The 14,011-nt window shown below is 42.6% G+C and overlaps 1 protein-coding gene across 2 annotated transcripts in view; it reads left to right on the forward strand.

Moving 5' to 3' along the window:
* The window catches only part of iars1 (isoleucyl-tRNA synthetase 1), a 307,104-nt gene that overhangs the window by 22,997 nt on the left and 270,096 nt on the right, over positions 1–14,011 (forward strand). For both annotated transcript variants that reach the window (XM_060910911.1, XM_060910910.1), the window contains exon 7: positions 637–784. In XM_060910911.1, coding sequence (XP_060766894.1) covers positions 637–784 — 148 coding nt within the window. The remainder of the gene's footprint in view (positions 1–636; positions 785–14,011) is intronic.

Below are 14,011 nucleotides of genomic sequence, written 5' to 3' on the forward strand. Positions count from 1 at the left end.
GAGAGCACTTTTCAGATGAAAAAAGAAAACATAATGAAGGCTGCTGGGTTTTGGTGGAAAATGAAGAAGCGAGTGAGACAGTCAAAGTGTCCAGAAGAACTGGGGCTGGTTCTGTAAGACGCTCAGTAAAACCTACAGCTCATTCCCTTATAAAACTGCATTCATTGGACCTGAAACTACTATATCCATCCATCCCTCCCTCCCTCCCTCCCTCCCTCCCTCAGGGTCGTCTCACACCAAATATTGACTCTATTTATTATGGCTTACTTTTTTTTTTACATGTTGAAACATTTAATTTCATTATCTTAAAGCCATTTTTGGTCTCCAGCATTTCTTTACACGTGCCTAAGACTTTCGCAAAGTACTGTATGTGTTTTCAAGTTGTTTTATTGGAAAATGGGACAGAGCTGAGTAAATCTATTCCAACTGGGCCAGAGTTAATTTTTTAACTTGTAAAAATATAAATAGACGCTTTAAAAGAATCTGAAAAAAAATGATGTATATGAGTTTCTCAACATTTTGGTACATCTAAAATCAATAAAGCTAAGCTTCACCAAACTATGGGGCCGAGTGTCATCCCATAACTGACTGTGCCATTTATTTATTATTACTGTTATTATTTTTTTTTAATAACAGGACGTTCAGGATCCATCCGTCATTGTGAACTTCCCTTTGCTGGAGGACGAGTGTGTGTGCTTGATTGCATGGACCACCACACCGTGGACTCTGCCCAGTAACCTTGCACTGTGTGTAAACCCTGAGCTCATCTATGTCAAGGTCAAAGGTCAGTATCAGTCACCAGTCATCTGTAACACATTCACAGTGACCTAATACTGAGTCGGAGTTGTGCCTGGATGATCAAACACCTCCATAAATGGTCCTGTGGGTTATATGGGATTAAAGCTGAATGAATGATTAAGCCAAAGAAATTCTGGTGAGGTTTTTAACACCGAAGTATGATGTGTTAGTGTGACCTGCTCTAGTCTCGCTTCTCTGCAGTTGCTTCTATTTACGCAGCTAGTGGCATGTATCTCACCTTTTGAGACACCCAGCGGTTCATTAATTCATGATATAATTAATTTGCGCTAGCAGCGCTGGTGCAGATTGTTACTCTCACTCAGGATCTTTCTTCTTATTCTCCTAACATTTTTAGGACGCTGTTTCTCCCTCAGTTTTCAACCAATCGGCATCAAATTTCACATGCAGAATACCTCTGGGCTGAACGAAGTTGCTATGAGTTTTGGTGGTGATCCGGATCACCAAACCGGAATGATCCATGAAAAACAGGATTTTTTTTTTTTCAAATCACTTATAACTGTTAATTTTCATGATATTTTCAATCAGTTTTTGTTATCCTCCACAGACCGAAAGGGGATTATGTCGTGGCCATGTCCCTCCTGGGAAAAGTGCTCACCTTCTGAAATCAACTTCTCTCACAATATTTGGAGGAATTTCGCAAAACTTGGCAGGATTCTTTGTTGTACGTCGGTAATACGCATATTGCAATTTCGTTCAACTGGGTCACATTTTACCCGAGTTACAGCCCTTGATTACCAAAATTATACTTTTAACAATTTCATGAGTGTGTTTTCCTTCCGAAATCAACTCCTCGCACAATTTTTGGAGGAATTTCATGAAAGTTGGCAAGAGGTATTATTATATGTCAGTACAGTGTTTCCCACAGACCAAGTAGCAATTTGTGGTGCTCCACTGTGCCGATGAGGGAATCGTGCGCGGTGGTGTCGTGGCGGTCGGTGGAGTCGGTCATTGGGGTGTATGCAAAGTGTTTACAGCGGACGGTGTTCAAACACACAGTATTTTTCTTCAGAGTCACCCGCTGGGACTATTTTAAAGCTACAAGAAGCATTTGAGATTATTCAGTTCAATCTAAATTCTTTTAAGTTCTTTAAGAGAAGACAGCTAAAACAATTTTTACCAGAACCCTGCCTGGTTTCATTCCTCGACCCAACTTTACATTACAGGGCAGGCCATTAGTTTGCTGGGCTTGATGTTGGTGGAAAACCTGTCTTTTTTTTAAATTTATGAAAATTACTCACCAAAATTGAAGTTAAAGTTTAGTTTTTACCTTTAGTTTTTTGCATTTTTGGTGGCAATCTTTCAATCATTCTTTAGTTGACATTCAAGGAATAAATTGCAAAAACCAAGCTGGAGGTTATTTTAAATATTGAACTCAACACTTGCCTCAACCAATACTAAAATGAAATAAATAGTATAATGTAACAACAAAATAATAAAATAGATAGCATCAACTAGGCATCCCTGCGAGTATAACAAAATTTTATTTAGGCTAGTGGGAAATCCTTATTTATTGTGAATGTCAAGCCATTATTAATAACTTGCATGAATGCTGAAGCGGGATAAATGGGATAATGCAATAAGGCCGGTTCCTCGCGTCAAGTTGCTACTGTATGCGTCAAAATTGGTTTATAGCCTGACTCAGGGATGTCCGTTTCATGTAAGCCAAGAAGGCTATGATAAAGCTCATCACGAGCACGACGTAGGCTACCTTTTTAAAATAAGGGGTCAGAAGGCAAATCAGGAAGGCTGTGTTATTTTTAATTAGCCTAACGGGCCTACTTGCAGTCCGGGTATATGCGCAACGGCAGGCCTGTGTACACACCTCTCTCTCTCTCTCTGTCTGTGTGTGGGTGTGTGCGTGCGCATGTAAACAAGAAGAAAGAGCACGATGAATGAACGGAACGATACGCAACGGAATTTTTTTTTTTTTCCAAAATCGCGAGTCTGATTGTGTGGTGATAGGAATCCATTGTGTGGCGCAGCGCCACACAATGGTCTATATATGGGAAACCCTGCAGTAGTACGCATATTGTAATTTTGCTCAACTCCATCACGTTTTACCAGAGTCGTGGCCCTTGATTAACAAGCTTGTACTTTCATAATTTCATGAAGGTGTGCTCGCCTTCTGACATCAACTCCTCTCACAATTTTTGGACGAATTTCTCGAAGCTTGGCTAAAGGCCTTGTTATATGACGGTAATACGCATATTGCGATTTAATTTCGTTTGTGAAAATTTTACCAGAGTTTTGACCCTTGATTTAAATAATTTGTACTTTGACAATTTCATGAGGGTGTACGTTCTTCTGAAATCAACTCCTCTTACAATTTGTGGAGGAATTTCACCAAACTTGGCAAAAGGCTTTGTAATATGACAGTTATACGCGTATTGAAACTTCGCTTAATTTGGGCAAATTTTCCCAGAGTTATGGCCTTGATTATTAACAAACTTGTACTTTGGCAACTTCATCAAGGTGTGCTTGCTTTCTGAAATCAACTTCCCTCACAATTTTTATCCCCCGCTGGCTGAAAGGCCCGAACGGAGATTATGTCGTGGCGATGTCCGTCCGTCTGTCCTGGGAAGGGTACTCACCTTCTGAAATCAACTCCTCTCACAACTTTTGGAGGAATTTCACGAAACATGACAGGATTCTTTGTTATATGTCAGTAATACGCATATTGTAATTTCACTCAATTCAGTCGCATTTTCCCAGAGTTATGGCCTAGTTGCCAGCGGGGGATATTGTGCTCTCAGAGCACTCTTGTTTATTTTGTTCAGGGCGGCAGGGTGCAACTTTTCCTCACTAAGCGTCATTCTCTATCTCTTAAGCCAGTATCTCACTGGGCTGCGACTAGTTGGAGACACAACAATTGCGATAACATCATGCGAATTAGCGACAATTTTCACTTGGAATCACACTGAATTGATATTCGCATATTTTACCGCAATTGTTGCGTCTCCAACTAGTCGCAGGCTGTCGCAGCCCGGCTTTCCCTCGGCAGGCAGGGAAGTAGAGGAAGCTTCACGGAAACTGACTTGAGAAGGGTTCGTGACGGCTTTGCGACACCAGCGACGTATTTGAGAGAAATTTTGTCGCACAAATTTTTTGAACATGTTCAAAATTTCAGCGACGAAGGAGCGACACTTTTGCGACTCTTGCAAAGTGGGCGGCACGGTGGTGTAGTGGTTAGCACGGTCGCCTCACAGCAAGAAGGTTCTGGGTTCGAACCCAGCGACCGTCGAGGACCTTTCTGTGTGGAGTTTGCATGTTCTCCCCGTGTCTGCGTGGGTTTCCCCCACAGTTCAAAGACATGCGGTTAGGTTAATATGGGACAGCCTTGGGCTGAGGTGCTCTTGAGCGAGGCACCAAACTCTCAACTGCTCCCCGGGCGCTGTTAGCATGGCTGCCCACTGCTCTGGGTATGTGTGTGCGCGCATGTGTGTGTTCACTGTTTCAGATGGGTTAAATGCAGAGAGGATAATTTCACAAGTGTGTGATGAATAAAGTTGTGCTTTCTTCTTTCGTGCGAGGAAATTGAGAAGCCCCACGAATGTTTCAAGACACTTTTGAAACTGTCTCGCGAATAACGTTTGCAATTTGTCGCAAGCTGTCGCAGCCCCAGTGAGATACTACCCTTACCGTTCCGGATCTATAGGGTACGGTGACCAGACGTCCCTGTTTGTAACAGCTAGTGCAAATTACTGTGACTTTTGTCACAGTCTCTGTCTGGTTTAAAAGTTGTGGGTTTTTCTTTTTTTTTTTTCTTTTTTTTAAATCCCGCAATCCAGAGCAGCACGTTGGTGCTTTAAATAATGCAACTCTCAAGGGTGCAGCAAAGGTGCCAACGTCTACAGTTTTGCTGTAGCATTTCTTTGCTTTGCTACACCTGAAAACTAAGCTTTTCGGCTAAAGCAGCGCTCAGACCAAACACAAATAAAATTCACTCAACAGAAAGGGCAATTCACTGAAGGGTAGAGGACGAAGAACATGAAAGATGTCCTTGTGAGCTGAGCTATTTCTTAAGTAGCACTATTTAACACAACAGTTACCGTATTTTCCGGACGATAAGGCGCACCGGATTATAAGGCGCACTGTGAATTAACGTGTCTATGTTCACACACAAGGCGCATTAAGCAAAACAACACAGTCCGGTAAATCAAACATTATTCCACTCAATTGTAACAAATAATACCGGTACAGAAAAATACACTCACTTATTGATTCATTCCTCTTCCAACCCGCTTGAAACCCGCTTCGTAAACATGCCTCTTAACAGGTGCCATTTTGGGGGTCCTTTTACGTACACACAAATGTACTGTAATATAATGTTGAAGCACAGTACATATTACGTATAAAAAGTGGCGGGGGTAAGCGTACTAAATACTGTTCTCTGATTGGTTTATTGTTGCTAGCGTGTACTCCGGGCCCGGGCTGCCTTACATGAATGCACTTCTAGTTTAGACATTACAGTCAGGCAGTCCTGTAGACTGCTCAGGAGTCCTGTTACAGGGCCGATCAGGTAGTGACACAGTGTACCATAATGCTCCGAATATCCATTGAGCGGAGCAGCTTCGTTGCTTACCAAAGTCATACTTGCACATTTCGACAAATTTTTGAGCACATTGTACCACATAAAATAGGTCAGTAAGCACAACAAATAATCATACATAAGGCGCGCTGGATTATAAGGCGCACTGTCAATTTTTGAGAAAATTTAAGGATTTTAAAGGAACGGTCCACCGTACTTCCATAATGAAATATGCTCTTATCTGAATTGAGACGAGCTGCTCCGTACCTCTCCGAGCTTTGCGCGACCTCCCAGTCAGTCAGACGCAGTCAGACGCGCTGTCACTCCTGTTAGCAATGTAGCTAGGCTCAGCATGGCCAATGGTATTTTTTGGGGCTGTAGTTAGATGCGACCAAACTCTTCCGCGTTTTTCCTGTTTACATAGGTTTATATGACCAGTGATATGAAACAAGTTCAGTTACACAAATTGAAACGTAGCGATTTTCTATGCTATGGAAAGTCCGCACTATAATGACAGGCGTACTAACACCTTCTGCGCGCTTTGGCAGCGGCCGAAGCTCACAGAAGGTGTTAGTACGCCTGTCATTAAAGTGCGGACTTTCCATAGCATAGAAAATCGCTACGTTTCAATTTGTGTAACTGAACTTGTTTCATATCACTGGTCATATAAACCTATGTAAACAGGAAAAACGCGGAAGAGTTTGGTCGCATCTAACTACAGCCCCAAAAAATACCATTGGCCATGCTGAGCCTAGCTACATTGCTAACAGGAGTGACAGCGCGTCTGACTGCGTCTGACTGACTGGGAGGTCGCGCAAAGCTCGGAGAGGTACGGAGCAGCTCGTCTCAATTCAGATAAGAGCATATTTCATTATGGAAGTACGGTGGACCGTTCCTTTAAGTGCGCCTTATAGTCCCAAAAATATGGTATTCCACAAAATTGAGTCGTATGTGAGCTGATAGCTGCTATGAGCCGTGTACGACGAGATTGAGTGGAATAATGGTTTTATTCTATCCACGTTCACCGTATTTTGAGAAATGGAGCATTTTTTATTTTAATTTTTTTTGCAAATTCAATAAATAAAAACTTGATACAAATGCCGCTTTTCCACTACCAACGCGGCTGAGTCGGGCTGAGCCGTGCGGTGCTGAGTCGAGCTGAGTGGGGCTGTTGGAGTTGCATTTCGACTACAACCGCGCTGAACCGTGCTGGCTGGAAGTGGGTGGACACATTGGGTGGAGTTAGCGAAAGTGGGTGGACGTCACGTGATGTCGTTAAGCGGCGCAAACAGTGACATCAGTGAGCTTTTAAGCGGTAGTCTCACAACCCGGATAGTAAACAATAAACATGGAGGACATGGAGTCGTTAGTGTTGCTGGTCTTGGTGCTGTGGCTTGTTGTCACCAACAACGCCAACAGATACTGGCAAGAGCGTATAGATGAGGCGAGGTGCATAAGGCTTCAGAAATTCTCGTAATTTGTAATTCTTCTTCCGGGTTTACGGTGTTTACAGATCCCAGCGTGCTCGCGGGGCGTGTGTGGGCATGTGAGGACACTCCTCCTCACCAATCAGCGCACAGGGTAGTGTCTGCTCACGCCCCCAGCCTCACTCGGCTCGGTTTGGCTCGCTTCAGCCCCACTCCAAAACCGTGCGAGTTTTAGGGGCTAAGCAGGGCTGAAGCGAGCGGAGTCGTGCTGTTTTTTGGTAGTCGAAACGCGAGCCGTGTCGGGCTGAAGTGAGCTGAAGTGAGCTGAAAAAGGGTAGTGGAAAAGGGGCAAAAGTGTCTGACAAAATCATTTACGCTTGGAATGTAAACAAACCGGTTAAATGACAGGAGCAAATTGTGAAAAATGCTATAATAATTCTTGAAAAATAAAGAAAGATGCGTTCTTATCAAATACTTTTTCATTCCATATTTTGTTGCTTTTTTTGGAGTTTTGTTTTCGAGTAGAGTTTTTATTTCATTCTCGGTTGGTTCAGCAACACGCTCCACCATTTTGTTTTTCTCGACTCATGGTATACGAGCTGATAGGCTAGTAATAGAGTAGCCAATCAGAGCACACGATTGCTCATATCCAGTGAATGTGGATAGAATAACACTGGATCTTTGCCTTGGTGTTTTCTTATTGTTGCTTGGTACACATCTTTAAAAAAAAAAGTCATTCTATCCACTGAGAGATGGTTGGGTTTTGTGGTAAAATTAATTTTTGTCTCACTGGTTGTTGCACCTCTTGGGCAGAATATTTATTAAATGCTCTTTGGTCAAGAATGGAAGGTGCCATTTTGGACAAAGGGAAAGGGTTCGCTTTGGGAATTGGGATGCCAGGACACCTGAATTGGTCACACGGCCTTCGCTCGGGCTGAAAGAGGCCTATAGAGAAGAGTGGAGGGAAGGAAGGGAGTTAAAGAGAAACACTCCGTTCCAAGATCTGAGGGTTTCATTTCTTAAAGGTGACACAGTGGGGCAAAAAAGTATTTAGTCAGTCACCAATTGTGCAAGTTCTCCCACTTAAAAAGATGAGAGAGGCCTGTAATTTTCATCATAGGTACACTTCAACTATGAGAGACAGAATGGGGGGAAAGAATCCAGGAAATCACATTGTAGGATTTTTAATGAATTTATTTGCAAATTATGGTGGAAAATAAGTATTTGGTCAATAACAAAAGTTCATCTCAATACTGTGTTATATACCCTTTGTTGGCAATGACAGAGGTCAAACGTTTTCTGTAAGTCTTCACAAGGTTTTCACACACTGTTGCTGGTATTTTGGCCCATTCCTCCATGCAGATCTCCTCTAGAGCAGTGATGTTTTGGGGCTGTCGCTGGGCAACACGGACTTTCAACTCCCTCCAAAGATTTTCTATGGGGTTGAGATCTGGAGACTGGCTAGGCCACTCCAGGACCTTGAAATGCTTCTTACGAAGCCACTCCTTCGTTGCCCGGGCGGTGTGTTTGGGATCATTGTCATGCTGAAAGACTCAGCCACGTTTCATCTTCAATGCCCTTGCTGATGGAAGGAGGTTTTCACTCAAAATCTCACGATACATGGCCTCATTCATTCTTTCCTTTACACGGATCAGTCGTCCTGGTCCCTTTGCAGAAAAACAGCCCCAAAGCATGATGTTTCCACCCCCATGCTTCACAGTAGGTATGGTGTTCTTTGGATGCAACTCAGCATTCTTTCTCCTCCAAACACGACAAGCTGAGTTTTTACCAAAAAGTTCTATTTTGGTTTCATCTGACCATATGACATTCTCCCAATCCTCTTCTGGATCATCCAAATGCTCTCTAGCAAACTTCAGATGGGCCTGGACATGTACTGGCTTAAGCAGGGGGACACGTCTGGCACTGCAGGATTTGAGTCCCTGGCGGCGTAGTGTGTTACTGATGGTAGCCTTTGTTACTTTGGTCCCAGCTCTCTGCAGGTCATTCACTAGGTCCCCCCGTGTGGTTCTGGGATTTTTGCTCACCGTTCTTGTGATCGTTTTGACCCCACGGGGTGAGATCTTGCGTGGAGCCCCAGATCGAGGGAGATTATCAGTGGTCTTGTATGTCTTCCATTTTGTAATAACTGCTCCCACAGTTGATTTCTTCACACCAAGCTGCTTACCTATTGCAGATTCAGTCTTCCCAGCCTGGTGCAGGTCTACAATTTTGTTTCTGGTGTCCTTTGACAGCTCTTTGGTCTTGGCCATAGTGGAGTTTGGAGTGTGACTGTTTGAGGTTGTGGACAGGTGTCTTTTATACTGATAACGAGTTCAAACAGGTGCCATTAATACAGGTAACGAGTGGAGGACAGAGGAGCCTCTTAAAGAAGTTACAGGTCTGTGAGAGCCAGAAATCTTGCTTGTTTGTAGGTGACTAAATACTTATTTTACCGAGGAATTTACCAATTAATTCATTAAAAATCCTACAATGTGATTTCCTGGATTCTTTCCCCCCATTCTGTCTCTCATAGTTGAAGTGTACCTATGATGAAAATTACAGGCCTCTCTCATCTTTTAAAGTGGGAGAACTTGCACAATTGGTAGCTGACTAAATACTTTTTTGCCCCACTGTATATTGTAGCCCTTTTCCACAAGTTGATGCCGTTCTCTGAGGTCTTCATGAAATTGTGGGTTGGTAGGCTCCAGATACCCAACTGTATGTGCACAAACCCTGGGGGGGGGAAAAAGTGAATTTTTTCATAATATATATCCCCTTTAATCATAATAGATTAGTGATGACTATCAGACGTAAACAACTTGTATTGGATACTGACTTGTAGTACTCGAGTCCGACTTGCGCCCTAATTTTAAGGATTCGTGACTCGACTTGGACTTGAGCACTGATGACTCGGACTTGTGCATTAACTGCATTCGGACTCGTAAATTGGAGACGAGAACTCGGATTTTATCTTTATTTTTTGTAACATGCCATAATAATTTGGCATAAGATATTTATAGCTACGATAATATTTATACTAATTTCGTGCAAGAGTATCATACCTGCGTGCCTTGGCGCGTGCATCAGATAGGCTCTGGACAGCGCACATGCCAAACGGACTCTTGCGCGCGCCTTAAACGACTCGCACCTGCACAGGATTAAGGCGCAATCAGCGCAACGATGTGAAAAACGCACTTTACTTTGCGAAGTATTGAGTTGCATTGCTGACACATTACCGAACTTTATTTCCTTGTTTGGTTTCCTGATTTCCTGTTTCTCGTCTTTGATTCTGCCGAGTCTACGATAGCCAGTTTGTGCCTCACTCGACCTATTGCCTGTTTCACTGTTTTACAATTTTACCTGCCATTCTGGATTGTTTGTGTCTTCACTTGTATTACTAAACACAGCTTCTGCACTCACATCTGTCTCCCAACCATCTCTGACAGAATATTTTGCACTCCCTGATAAAGAGAACGCACATTCATCTGTTCATACATCATGTTCAGGAACAAGCTAACGTTAATGGCGCTAAAACAGCCACCGGTTCCGAGTGTTGGACTCTGACTCGACTCAGATTAATAGTGGACTCGACTCGATTTTTTTTTTTAGGGACTTGAACACTGGGGACTCGAGGTTTAGTGACTCGACTACAGCACTGGTTGGATACACGCTGTTCTGAATTGGCGCAGTCGTTTTATATGTACCAAGATCAAATCTCTCAGCGAGTCAAATCTGTGATGCTGATTGTGATATAAAAAGCTGACATTTATAAGAACTTCAGCTGAAGTCCTGAACGTTCCTTGGCAAAGATTTGGGTCGAAACGTTTCTCAAATCGGGTCATTTCCAAAAAAAAACCCCTTTGTTCACATATAGTCCCTGTTCTGCTTTTTTTTTTTAGTCATCACTTTGCTCCCACAGTAAACGGTTGACCTATTTTAGCAGGTTGAGTGCTGTAAGTTTGGCCGTCAACAGGGGGCACTGTTATCCTGAGCGACAGAGCTGAGCCATGCTGCATCAGAGCGATGCTCAGAATACTAATGCAGACACAGGGCTTCATCTTCCTCCTAGAGTCCTCCATGCCTGACAGTACTCCTTTTATTTTTTTTTTAAATGACGGCTTTTTTTTTTCTTGCCTCCACAATGTACTTGATGGGCGAGAAACAGGCTGGTGTAGGTTCTGAGTCATTTTCCCAGTTTTGGATGTTGTTTGTGTGAAGCACAGTCAATTTTTGAAGTGAAATCACTTAAGTATTCTAAATCCGTCATCGATACGGATATAAAGATCCAGAAATGGAAGTATAAGCTGGCTGTATAACGTGTGTATTAAGGGGTGATATAGAATTAGAGTATTTTGTTCATATTTTGAGCTCTCTGAATGCTATCAGTCAGTTGAGGCCTGTGCACTCATCCTTCACCCAGTGCCATCTTTTATTGATGCGCTTCCTCTCCCTTCTTTCTCTCTCTCTCTCTCCTTCCTGATGTCTCCTCCAGCACTTCCATTTATTCCTGGTTGATCATGTGCTTGTGCCTTTACACACTGCTGCAATTCCTATTTTAGGTTTCTGTATCAGACCCTGTTCCCACCTGGCCGTCTCATGTGTCTCTGATTTTCAGTGTCGTTCCTCAATCCCAGTTGTTTCTGTACAGGATGGCTGCACCAGTTGATCCATGAGGTTGTTTCATACAGCAGTGGTGCTGCTGGGAGCAGATCCTCCTATAGACCTTCGGCAGTATGGCTCATTTTCAAATGATTATATATATGAACACATACAGTACTGTGCAAAAGTCTTAGGCACCCTGTTGTTTTTTTATTACCTCTGTCAAGGAGGTTATGTTTTCGGTAGCATTTGTTGGTTTGTCTGTTAGCAACATTACGGAAAAAGTAATGAAGGGATTGTTCTGAAATTTTTTCCAGAGGTGTGACTGGGCACAAGTAACAATCCATTAAATTTTGGCGGTGATCCGGATCACCTTCTGGATCCCGGATTTTTTAAAAGGATTCTTGGCGGAGGTCTGCTCTCTCCGAGTGCTTTTCTAGTTCATTAAAAAATTGTTTTAGATTTCTATTTTATGACTTCTACATTATCGAGTCAGTACAAAAACATTTTAGAGTCCAAGCGTTCGTTCATTTTCCAGCACAAAATTAAATGTTGCAGAAAAAAAAAAGTTTGTATCTGAGCAGCATATTACATAAGAGAGCACTTTTCAGATGAAAAAAGAAAACATAATGAAGCCTGCTGGGTTTTGGAGCAAAATTAAGAAGTGAGTGTGACAGTCAAAGTAACCGGAAGAACTGTGGCTGCTTCTGTAAGATGCTCAGTAAAACCTACAGCTCATTTCCTTATAAAACTGCACTCATTGTACCTGAGACGACTACTATATATCACACACACAGTGGGGCAAAAAAGTATTTAGTCAGTCACCAATTGTGCAAGTTCTCCCACTTAAAAAGATGAGAGAGGCCTGTAATTTTCATCATAGGTGCACTTCAACTATGAGAGACAGAATGAGAAAAAAAATCCAGAAAATCACATTGTCTGATTTTTAAAGAATTGATTTGCAAATTATGGTGGAAAATAAGTATTTGGTCAATAACAAAAGTTCATCTCAATACTTTGTTATATACCCTTTGTTGGCAATGACAGAGGTCAAACGTTTTCTGTAAGTCTTCACAAGGTTTTCACACACTGTTGCTGGTATTTTGGCCCATTCCTCCATGCAGATCTCCTCTAGAGCAGTGATGTTTTGGGGCTGTCGCTGGGCAACACGGACTTTCAACTCCCTCCAAAGATTTTCTATGGGGTTGAGATCTGGAGACTGGCTAGGCCACTCCAGGACCTTGAAATGCTTCTTACGAAGCCACTCCTTCGTTGCCCGGGCGGTGTGTTTGGGATCATTGTCATGCTGAAAGACCCAGCCACATTTCATCTTCAATGCCCTTGCTGATGGAAGGAGGTTTTCACTCAAAATCTCACGATACATGGCCCCATTCATTCTTTCCTTTACACGGATCAGTCGTCCTGGTCCCTTTGCAGAAAAACAGCCCCAAAGCATGATGTTTCCACCCCCATGCTTCACAGTAGGTATGGTGTTCTTTGGATGCAACTCAGCATTCTTTCTCCTCCAAACACGACAAGTTGAGTTTTTACCAAAAAGTTCTATTTTGGTTTCATCTGACCATATGACATTCTCCCAATCCTCTTCTGGATCATCCAAATGCTCTCTAGCAAACTTCAGATGGGCCTGGACATGTACTGGCTTAAGCAGGGGGACACGTCTGGCACTGCAGTATTTGAGTCCCTGGCGGCGTAATGTGTTACTGATGGTAGCCTTTGTTACTTTGGTCCCAGCTCTCTGCAGGTCATTCACTAGGTCCCCCCGTGTGGTTCTGGGATTTTTGCTCACCGTTCTTGTGATCGTTTTGACCCCACGGGGTGAGATCTTGCGTGGAGCCCCAGATCGAGGGAGATTATCAGTGGTCTTGTATGTCTTCCATTTTGTAATAATTGCTCCCACAGTTGATTTCTTCACACCAAGCTGCTTACCTATTGCAGATTCAGTCTTCCCAGCCTGGTGCAGGTCTACAATTTTGTTTCTGGTGTCCTTTGACAGCTCTTTGGTCTTGGCCATAGTGGAGTTTGGAGTGTGACTGTTTGAGGTTGTGGACAAGTGTCTTTTATACTGATAATGAGTTCAAACAGGTGCCATTAATACAGGTAACGAGTGGAGGACAGAGGAGCCTCTTAAAGAAGTTACAGGTCTGTGAGAGCCAGAAATCTTGCTTGTTTGTAGGTGACCAAATACTTATTTTACCGAGGAATTTACCAATTAATTCATTAAAAATCCTACAATGTGATTTCCTGGATTCTTTCCCCCCATTCTGTCTCTCATAGTTGAAGTGTACTTGTGATGAAAATTACAGGCCTCTCTCATCTTTTTAAGTGGGAGAACTTGCACAATTGGTGGCTGACTAAATACTTTTTTGCCCCACTGTGTGTGTGTGTGTATGTATGTGTATATATGTGTGTGTGTGTGTGTGTATATATATATATATATATATATATATATATATATATATATATATATATATATATATATATGTATGTGTGTGTGTGTGTGTATATATATGTGTGTGTGTGTGTGTATACATTTTGACTTTGTTTCATTTATTATGGCTTACTGTTGATAGTATTTTATTTATAGATGAAAGTCTTCCAGATTTACCCGGAAATCCGG

Source organism: Neoarius graeffei, chromosome 26, assembly GCF_027579695.1.
Source record: "Neoarius graeffei isolate fNeoGra1 chromosome 26, fNeoGra1.pri, whole genome shotgun sequence".
NCBI classification, from domain to species: Eukaryota; Metazoa; Chordata; class Actinopteri; order Siluriformes; family Ariidae; genus Neoarius; species Neoarius graeffei.